At 54.5% G+C, this 11,589-nt stretch overlaps 1 protein-coding gene across 1 annotated transcript in view; it reads right to left on the reverse strand.

Moving 5' to 3' along the window:
- The window catches only part of LOC133357232 (phosphatidylinositol 3,4,5-trisphosphate 5-phosphatase 2-like), a 69,724-nt gene that overhangs the window by 7,217 nt on the left and 50,918 nt on the right, over positions 1-11,589 (reverse strand). The window contains exon 14 of the mRNA XM_061575061.1: positions 8,738-8,817. Coding sequence (XP_061431045.1) covers positions 8,738-8,817 — 80 coding nt within the window. The remainder of the gene's footprint in view (positions 1-8,737; positions 8,818-11,589) is intronic.

Here is an 11,589-nt window from a genome sequence, read left to right on the forward strand (position 1 = left end):
GCCGCACATTTGACGAACATTTACTGAGGTTGGAGGCGGTGTTCGCCAGGATGCGTTCCGCAAAATTGAAATTTAAACCTAAGAAATGTCACCTACTGCAACGGTCCGTGCGCTATTTTGGACATATTGTTAGTGCGGATGGGGTTGCCATGGATCCGGACAAGACGGCGTGCGTCCGTGACTGGCCAACCCCGGCCACGGTGGGGGATGTGCGTCGGTTTTTGGGGTTTGCCTCATATTATCGTAGGTTTGTTCTCAATTTTGCAACGATCGCGAGGCCTCTGCACCTCCTTACGGGTAAAGGACGAAAATTTGATTGGGGACCGCCGGAGGAGGCGGCGTTTAAAGGCCTGCGCATCGGGGACGCATAGGTGTGCGCCGATCCAGCAGCCCCCTCAGCCTGTTGTGTTGGCGGTCGAGGTGCCTGAGGCTCCAGTGGGGCCAGGACCGGCTGATGGGGTTTTGAACCGTCCAAGGGCTGTATGGATTCGTGAACAAATGCTGGACGATTCATTGGGGACCCTGCGGAGTCGGGCTGCGAAGGAGAGTGGGGGACCGGGTTCCGGGGGAACGCCGGGAACCGCTCTCCGCGACGGACTGCTTATGTGGAGGGAAGGGTTACAGGTGAAGTACCGGTGAAGACGCTTGACGCCGAGGTTGAGGCACACGTATATTTATTTCACAATACGACAGTGGGCATATACACACTCGAGGGGGTATCGGCCCCCTCACCCGTATAACTCGGGATACACCCCTAGCTAACTCTGTCCTAGCCCCGAATCCTCCACTAATGGGCTAGGGGAGGCTAACTGGCCCGACACTGGTAAGTCGGGCCCGGTACCCGGAGTTCCAGACCAGCTCTTACAAGAGCACCGGCTCTGGCTTTCAGGACCACGCCGCTGGCTCAGTCCTGTCCGGCCCTGAAAAGGACATCGAACTAGGGGAGTCCAGGGCTCTATCTAAGACGTCTTCAGTCTTCTTCCCTTAGCTTAAACATAACTGACTCGAGCCCTTTGAACATCCCCTTTTATACCCAACCCCTCCCTGAGGGGTGGGGCCCCGGGGGATCATAACGTTCGAACCAGCCCCCCCCAGGGTGTCTGGCTCGGACGTCGTAGAGGGCACCTCCTCGTGCACTTACGTAGCCCCGCCCACTGTGTTTGTTTTCCATAGGCTGCCATGCATAACGGGCCCTCTCTTTAACACCCCTACATCACCCCCCCCCCCCCGCATAGCTTGCAGCCGTCCCGGCTGCCAACATACAAAAATGACAATAAAAGTGCATTTACACCTTGACCGCGCGTGTGCCTCACTATTTTTCAACAATAACAAGAACAGCAACAAGAACACAACAAAATGCAACAGCAAGAAGAGAAAACAACCCGATGCACCCCCCCTTGAATAAATACGAATTCCGTAAAAAAAACAACCTATATACAATTTGCAGGGAACCCACCATACACACAACACCAGGTGAACCCAACGTATGTACATTTCAATGGGCAGGGAACACACCACCCACACAACACACAATGAACCCAACATATGTACATTCAATGGGCAGGGAACACACCACCCACACAACACACGATGAACACAACCTATGTACACATCTTCCGGCCTCATAACAGTCTGCGCATTTTTGCGCGCGTCCTTGCAGCGGGCCCCTCACACGGGGTAACCCCGGGTGGCGGACCGTCAGGTGGCAATTGTCCATCCCGGAGTGAGTCCTCATCCGATGCCGCGCGACCGTCGGTATCCCCAGGAGGGGTGGTCGGGCGTGAGCCCGTCAGTCCTGATGCACCTGGAGGTGGCACGGCCGGCAAGGCATTAGGTGAGAACGACGGAGACGGACCCAATGAGTCGGTCGACCCCCCACACGTTTGGCCACGCATGTGTGAAGTGGGTTTGTGTACCGCAACGAAGGGTTTTAACCTAGAGGGGTGCACGAACCATCGCCGCTTCCCCCATTTAATGCGCACGCACTGTGGTCGCAAAACTTCGACCACCTCCACAGGGCCCCGCCACGGCCGCACCAGCTTAGAGGAGGTAGCCAGTGGCACTTAGGGACAGTGCAGCCATGCCTTGTCCCCCGGCTTCCACTGTATCATGTGCGCCCGACCCAGCCTGAGGCGCTCATTCGCCTTTTGACGGAGGTCCGAGTTTAGCATTGCAGCATCCCGCGCCTCTGTTAATTTGGCCAGATTAAATTTGACGTGGTCAGCCAATTTAGTTTTCCCTTGCGGCTCGGGGATCTGCAGCTGGGCGCGAACAGGCGGGTCGGGTTCGCGACCGTACATGAGGTAAAAGGGGGAAAATCCCGTAGCTGCATGGGGTGCCATCTGGTATGCCGCCAAGACCCCTTGAATATGCAGGTCCCAGTCAGTCTGTGAGTCCGAGACCTGCTGTGACATCATTGACGTAATGGTGCGATGCAGGCGCTCGACCATCCCGTCAGTTTGCGGGTGATACGGGGATGTACGAATTTTCTTCGTGCCTAGGAGGTCACAGACTTGTTTGAGTAATTTACCGGAAAAATTTCTGCCCTGGTCGGTCAGCAGCCGCTCCGGAGCACCTTTGTCCAGGACGTATCCCTGAACAAAGGCCTCCACGATGGCTGCTGCCGACTGGTTGGCCAGTGCCCAGGCCATCGGCCAGCGTGTAAAATACTCGACACCAGTCAACAAATACCTATTGCCCCTGGGGGTGGCGGGAAATGGGCCCAAAATGTCCAGCGCGACAAGCTCATTTATTCTGGACACTTTGATCGATTGCAAGGGCGGGTTAGACTCCCGCGCCGGCGGTTTCCGTTGCGCACACCGAGGGCATGATCCCAATAGATCCCCAACATCCCTCGTCATGCCAGGCCAAAAAAAATCAAGTTGTAGCAGTGCAAGAGTCTTTTGGGTCCCCAGGTGTAATAGGCGCTCATGCGCGGCCCACACCACCTTGCCTCGCAACCCAGAAGGGACCACCAGCCGATGTCGCTGGGATTTGCCGTCCCAATGCATCAGCAGACCTTGCACTATTTCCCATGCATCCGAATCACCCTTCACACGCCCAGCACCCCCGACGCGACGACGCCACCCGAGGAGGGAGGTATCCTCCATTTGGAGGCGCCCCCATTCAGTGACGGGCAACCCCAACAGGGAATCTCTTCTCTGTTGTTCGATCGAATTAGTAACCAATGGTTCGTCGTCGTCGGTGGCTGCCAAGATCGGAACCGATGCGTCCCCTGAAGGCCTGCAACGTCCCGACCCCAGGAGGCATGCACATTCGGAGGTGGTTGGCATGCGCGACAGAGCGTCCGCATTCGTATGGCGAACGCCCTTACGGTAGGTGGTTTCAAAATCAAAGTCCTGGAAAACCTCCAACCATCGAGACAACTGTCCCGATGGTTGTTGAACTCGCAGGGCATACTGTAGTGCCGCATGATCTGTGCGGACGGTGAAATGCCGACCGTACAGATATGGGCGATACTGTTGGATGAAATAGACAATTGCCAACAGTTCCCTACGGGTGACACAATATCTTTGCTCCGCAGGAGACAACACCCGACTACCGTACGCGACCACCCGTTCCACGCCATCAACCACCTGGGAAAGCACACCCCCAATACCCGTGTTGCTCGCATCGGTGTCGAGCAAAAAGGGCTTAGAAAAATCTGGGTAAATCAAGGGAGGGGCTTTTACCAGGGCGTCCCGAAGGGAGCAGAAAGCAGCCTCCTCCTCTTGACCCCAGTGGAACCGAACCCCTTTAGATGTTAAAGCGTGCAGGGGTTTTGCAATTGTCGCAAAATCAGCGACGAACCGTCGGTAATACGACGCGAACCCAATGAAACTCCTGACCTCTCCCACCGAGGTGGGAGTCGGCCAGGAGCTGACACACTGCGTTTTGGCGGGATCGGTAGCAATACCTGAGCGTCCCACGATGTGCCCCAAATAACGCACCGAATCGCGCAACAAATGGCATTTTTGGGGCTTGAATTTCAAATTAGCAGCCCGCATCTTTAGGAAAACCGCCCGCAACCTCTGGAGATGTTCGTCAAAAGTTTTACTAAAGACGATAACGTCATCCAAATAAATGAGGCACGACTCCCATTGCAATCCAGCCAAAACCAATTCCATCAAACGCTGGAAAGTTGCCGGCGCTGAGTGTAAGCCCATCGGCAACCGGTTGAATTGGAACAGGCCATGCGGTGTACGGAAAGCAGTTTTAGGCTTTGAATCATCGTCCAGAGGAAGCTGCCAGAATCCCGAAAGTAAATCCAGTGTGGAAAAGAATCGCGCTCCCGCCAAGGCGTCCAGCGATTCATCCATCCGAGGGAGCGGGTATGCGTCGGCAACCGAAATTTTGTTAAGACGCCGGAAATCAACGCAAAACCGCAACGAACCGTCCTGCTTTTTAACCAGGACGATCGGCGCTCCCCAAGGGCTGGTGGAAGGAGAAATGATGTCGGCAGCCAACATGTCATCAACAGCCGATTTGACATGGTCCTTTTCGGCGGGACTCAACCGAAATGGATTTTGGCGAATTGGCGCGCTGTCACCTGTGTCAATATGGTGACGCAGCAGGTGAGTACAACCCAAATTGTATTTATTCCGACTAAAAACGTCGGAAAATTCCCGCAGTAGTGTTTTAAGTTGTTGACGCTCTGAATCTGACAGGTCCGTCGATCCCGCACAAAGCGCCTCGAGCCACCCTTCATCGCTGTCCGAATGCGGTCGCGGCGCAGGGACAACGCTGACGTGATTTGCGACGGGTTCCTCACATGGCACCGGCGTTGCGTGAGCAAGCACGGTCCCCTGTGGGACCACCACCGTCTGCGAGCCCACATTGAGGACCGCGATGAAGGGTTCACCGTCCCCTCTTACTATGGTCTGGGCCGGAAGTAAATGAGGTCCACTAACCCTGGCCCTAGACGGCCCCAGCAGAACCCCTTGGGCCCCAACACCCTTAGCGAAGGGCCGCCGAAGTTTCAAGGGAATCAACATTTGCGCCCCCGGAGGGACGCGCACCGTTCTCTCTACGAATGCCGGCACCGTCGCGAACGCCGTCCGAGTCGTAACAGGCGATGGCAGAAACGCCATGCGTCTGCCCGACGGGAGCTCAATACATCCCTGGTCGATCAATATCCTAATCGGCATTTTGGCCAGGAAGTCCGTCCCCAGCAGGCACGGAACCGCCAGCGAGGAGGAAACAAAAATCGGCCCAGACAATTTAATATCCCCAATACAAATTTGGGCACGAATTTGTCCGATGATGCCAAGTGAGCCCCCGTTAGCCGCATAGAATGGGCATCAAAGGACGACTCCGGACAGGGAGAATATTGTAAATCAACTCCGAAATAATGGTCGCCGATGCTCCCGTATCGACCAGGATGCGCACTTCAACCCCGTCGATGTGCCCCACAACGGCCGACGACCCCGACGATGCGGCTACCACACGATCGGCCAGCACGGACCACTGGCCGGGTTCGATATGAGTACCCGGGGTGGTGCGTGATGGCGCGATGGTGCGCGATATCGGCCCCCTCTCGTTGCGGTGTTTGAGTGCGTGACGGGTGTGTGCGTGGGCCAAACATGTGGGGTGCCGCGACTCGCCGGGTTATGATGGTGGAGCTTGTGATGAGGCCCGTCGTCCCGTTGAGGTGTCGTCCCGCGCTGTCGAGGAGCGCGGCACCCCGAGGCGACGTGGCCCCGGACGCCGCAGTTGAAACACCGCGGGAGCGCCGTTGGAGGAGACGGATGGTTGAAACGGCCCGGCCCGTCCCGGCCCGACCGTGCTCCTGTCGCCTGTTGCGGTCGGTGGTCGACGGCGTAGAGCTCCTCCGTCGGAATGGTGGCTGCAGCCACCGCACGCCCCGCCGATGCCCTGCTGGCTTTCCGCCGCAGTGACAGGAGGTTGGCGTGGAGGAGCCGCGCCGCCTGGAGCGATGTCATCTCCTCGTCCTCCCGGGCGACGACCGCGATGTCAAGGTCGTCTGCCAGGAGGAGGATCTTCTCCGTGACCATCGCGTCCACGCCGTCGACGTCCATACGAGGGAAGGCCGACTTAGCCATCGCCAGGAGGCTCATCCGATATGCTAGGGGCGACTCCTTCTCACCCCGCTTGCGGTCGTAAAATTGCTGTCGGCATTCAGCCGATGGTCCATAGACCCCGCTCAGCAGCTGTAGTGCCATCGGTAACGTAGACCGCTTCTCTCTCGGCGCCGATGTGAGGGCGGCGAGCGCGTCGCCGTCGAGGAGCGCCGGCAGCGCGCAGAGAGCCTCCTCATCGGACCATTTCGCCATCTCCTGATGGGCGAGGAAACGTCGGCGAAAACCGGCCCAGTCCCCCTCCGCGCCGATGAACTCCTTCAGCGGGGGCAGTCTCTGATGAAGCGCAGCGGTCGTTGTGGACTCCCGCAGGCTGATGTCACCACCACTCGGCTGTGCGTCGGTGCGAACGGCCGATGGGATCGCCTGTCGCGCTTGTGATGACGTTGCAGCTTCAGCGACGGCGATGTCGGAGCGGATGTCTAGGCTGGCCACTCCCCGAACAGCTGTAGCGTCGATGGCGGGAATTTCAAATTCGGACTGCTCCGAAATGGCGGGAAGGCGCCCTGGTCGTTGGCTCGCCTCGCCCCGTGTTGGATCACCGGCCCCTAGTCGCGTGATGGTCTCCAGCGTGGCGGCAGCGGCATACAGCAGCTCCGCCAGCCTCCCGTGAGCCAGCCGTAACGCGTCTGGCTGCGGCCCCTCTTCATTTCGATGCCCCGGTAAGGAGGCGTCAGGCCCCGGCTGCACCTTGTCTTGTGGAGCCGTCTCGGGCTCGACGATCTCGGCAGTGTCTTCCTCCTGCGGTACTTTGGCCCGCGCTGTTTTCCGCGTGTCCATGTTCGAATTACTTCTGACACCAGTTGAAGTACCGGTGAAGACGGTTGACGCCGAGGTTGAGGCACACGTATATTTATTTCACAATACGACAGTGGGCATATACACACTCGAGGGGGTATCGGCCCCCTCACCCGTATAACTCGGGATACACCCCTAGCTAACTCTGTCCTAGCCCCGAATCCTCCACTAATGGGCTAGGGGAGGCTAACTGGCCCGACACTGGTAAGTCGGGCCCGGTACCCGGAGTTCCAGACCAGCTCTTACAAGAGCACCGGCTCTGGCTTTCGGGACCACGCCGCTGGCTCAGTCCTGTCCGGCCCTGAAAAGGACATCGAACTAGGGGAGTCCAGGGCTCTATCTAAGACGTCTTCAGTCTTCTTCCCTTAGCTTAAACATAACTGACTCGAGCCCTTTGAACATCCCCTTTTATACCCAACCCCTCCCTGAGGGGTGGGGCCCCGGGGGATCATAACGTTCGAACCAGCCCCCCCCAGGGTGTCTGGCTCGGACGTCGTAGAGGGCACCTCCTCGTGCACTTACGTAGCCCCGCCCACTGTGTTTGTTTTCCATAGGCTGCCATGCATAACGGGCCCTCTCTTTAACACCCCTACACAGGAACGCTGGCGTCTTGTGGTACCGGCATCCTTGCGGTACGAATTGATTAGGACTCTGCATTGCGACACGCTGTTACATCTGGGGGTGTAGAAGACCCTATTGACGTTGCAGCGAGATTACTTTTGGCACGGCATGACAACGGATGTCGTCGGGCACGTTCGCGCGTGTCCCGATTGTGCCCGGCGGAAGCCGCCTAAACACCCATATGTGCCGTCGATACAGTCTATTCGGGTGTCTCGAGTTAATGAGCTGGTGGCGTTAGATATTTTGGGACCCTTCCCGCCATCCGCTAAAGGTAATAAATACTTGCTAGTTGGGGTGGAGTACTTCTCCCGCTGGCCGATGGCCTGGCCCTTGCCCGACCAGTCGGCGGCGTCCATTACGGACGCCTTTCTATTCGGGTACATTATGGACAAGGGCGCGCCGGAGAGGCTCCTCATGGATCAAGGCCGGAATTTTTCTTCAAAGTTGTTGGGGGAAGTGTGCGCGGCTCTGGGAACTAAAAAGATCCGGACATCTCCCTACCACCCGCAGACGGATGGTATGGTCGAGCGGCTGAATCGGACTTTGTCCGCCATGCTGTGTCACACGGTGAGTGAAAAACAAGCGGATTGGGATTTGCATATCCCTGGGGTACTCTCGGCATACCGCATGATGCCGCATGCGTCTACAGGATATTCGCCGTTTTTCCTTATGTACGGTCGCGAAAACGTGCTGCCGATGGATGTGCAATTGGGAACAGGAGTGAGGGGACCTACTAAGCCTCTTCCTGATTACATTCAGGACACCGTTCGCCGCGTCACTGAGGCGCGGGAAGGGGCCCGCATGGCTACGGCCAAAGCCCAGGCCCGGAACGAACGGTGCGCTCGACGCTCTAAGGGGAAGTGCCCCTGGAAGGTGGGGGACATGGCCTGGCTGCATTGCCCACAGGTGCGGCCAGGGACCTCCCCTAAATTACATAAACCATGGCAAGGGCCTGTTCGGCTCATCGAGGTTCCCAACCCACAGTCTGCACGTGTTCGGTTCGGATCTCGGCGTTGGTACGTTCACACGTCTCGCTTGAAACCATATGTGGCCCCTCAAACGGATGCGTCATCTCCTGATGTTGCCTTGCCGGGGTCTGTTGCTGCCGACGCACCCTTGCCTGTGCCTGTTGACCCTGCAAGAGCGCCTGTCGTGCCTTTTACAGACAAGCCGGCCGTGACACTGCAGGAGACAGAGGACTCTGCTCGGGGTGGGCCTACCACGGCTGCGGGGACGCCGAGCCCCGCCGCCCTTCCGACCCCGCCGCGGACACGATTGCGGGACACCCCGGACTCTGGCCCTTCGGGGAAACGGGACCGTGGCGTTGGCGGGCCTCCAAAAGCGACAGGAAGTTTTGATCCTGTCGCTCCTAAAACCCCTTTACGTTCTCGGTCTGCAGGGGGGCCGCCGCCCGTCCGAGACGGGCCGGCGACCCGCACGCGGTCGAAGTCCCTTACTTTTCGTTGATTGATACTGTTCTTGTTGTTATTGTTATATTCATTGTATGCTTCGTTGTCCTTGCATGTCTAATGGTTGCTGGTCGCTCGCATTACTTGTTGTTGTTGTTGTTGTTCAGCCGTGGACGGCTGGAATTTTTTCCACGGGGGAGGGTGGTGTAATGCGGGCATAAACGGCCTCGCGGATATGACGTCACGGGGGGAGGGGTTAGGTCACGTGGGGGAGAGGGGTAAGCTCTTAAGGGCGGTAACCGGAAGAGACGGGAGGAGAGTGTGAGAATAAAGACAGGAGGAGGCCACGCAGGGCAGAGGGCAGAGAGGTGCGCGATCGCCACGCGGTGGGACTCGGCACCGTTGGCCAGCGGTGTCCGGGCACGGGTGGAACGGAGAACAGCGGTGGGGCTGCAGGGAGAGCAGCTGAGAGACTGCACAAGGGTGGAGAGGCTAAGAGGGAAGCCTGCAGCGGAGCTGCATCGGGAGCGGGGAGAAAAGGCTACGTGAGCGACGGCAGCTGTGAAGCTGCCAAGCGGAAGGCTCTGAGCGAGGGCCGTGTGGGGCAAAGTTGTAAGAACCCAAATAAAGGACAACAGACACAGTGGAAGAGTCCTTTATTACACGTATATAAAAGTATTTTATCATAGAATATAGTGTTGTCATCAGTATGACATAAGTATACCAAGTTTGCAGTCGATACCACATTAGGAATTGGGTAAAAATGTAGTTACAAGATTTGAGGATACAACAACGACGACAACGACGACGACAACAACGACAACAACAATGACAACAACAAGCGTGCAAAATTGGGATCATCGAGAGTAATCTATATTAATAAAGCACTCTACCCAGCATTTACCGTTATAAACCTTTTTCATGTGTAGTAGTTCCCTAGTAATTACCCTGTAATTGGGTAATCTATATGGGGTAAGGGTAAAAGGTAGGCTCGTTGCTTTTTACCTTTTACCTTACCTGCTAAAAGGTAAAAAGTAGGGTAGAGTGATTGTATTGTGTTAAGGTAAAAGGTAGGGTAAAGGTAGGCTCGTTTTTACTTTTTAACTTTTACCTTACCTTGCCGAGGCCTATCCACAGTAGTGACGCTACAAGTCACTACACAAATGTTAAAGTCACTGTGTGTGTGCGTGTTGAACTTCTTTGTTGAACTTCTTCTTTGGCACCACCGTACGTGCGGAGTGAGGACAACACTTATCACAACAACACTCATCACAACAACAACACTAATCACAACATTAATCACAACAACACTAATCACAACAACACTCATCACAACAAAAACACTAATCACAACAACACTCATCACAGCAACAACACTAACCACAACAACACTAACCACAACAACACTCATCACAACAACAACACTAATCACAACAACGCTCATCACAGCAACAACACTAACCACAACCACACTAATCACAACAACACTCATCACAACAACAACACTAATCACAACATTAATCACAACAACACTCATCACAACAAAAACACTAATCACAACAAAACTCATCACAGCAACAACACTAACCACAACAACACTAACCACAACAACACTCATCACAACAACAACACTAATCACAACAACGCTCATCACAGCAACAACACTAACCACAACCACACTAATCACAACAACACTCATCACAACAACAACACTAACCACAACAACACTAATCACAACAACACTCATCACAGCAACAACACTAATCACAACAACACTCATCACAACAACACTAACCACAACAACACTCATCACAGCAACACTCATCACAACAACAACACTAACCACAACAACACTAATCACAACAACACTCATCACAGCAACAACACTAATCACAACAACACTCATCACAACAACACTAACCACAACCACACTAATCACAACAACACTCATCACAACAACAACACTAACCACAACAACACTAATCACAACAACACTCATCACAGCAACAACACTAATCACAACAACACTCATCACAACAACACTAACCACAACAACACTCATCACAGCAACAACACTAACCACAACAACACTCATCACAACAACAACAACACTAATCACAACAACACTCATCACAACAACAAACACTAAACACAACACTCATCACAACAACAACAACATTCATGACAACAACACTAAACACAACACTTATCCCAACAACACTAATCACAACAACAACACTAATCACAACAACACTCATCACACGACAACACTAATCACAACAACAACACTAATCACAACAACACTAATCACAACAACACTCATCACAACAACAACACTAATCACAACAACAACACTAATCACAACAACACTCATCACAACAACAACACTAATCACAACAACAACACTCATCACAGCAACAACACTAACCACAACAACACTCATCACACACAAAACACTAATCACAACAACAACACTAATCACAACAACACTAATCACAACAACACTCATCACAACAACAACACTAATCACAACAACAACACTCATCACAGCAACAACAACACTAACCACAACAACATCATCACAACAACAACACTAATCACAACAACACTAATCACAACAACACTAATCACAACACAACACTAATCACAACAACAACACTAAT

Source organism: Lethenteron reissneri, chromosome 57 (genome assembly GCF_015708825.2).
Source record: "Lethenteron reissneri isolate LAM-NWPU_2019-01 chromosome 57, ASM1570882v1, whole genome shotgun sequence".
Lineage (NCBI taxonomy): Eukaryota > Metazoa > Chordata > Hyperoartia > Petromyzontiformes > Petromyzontidae > Lethenteron > Lethenteron reissneri.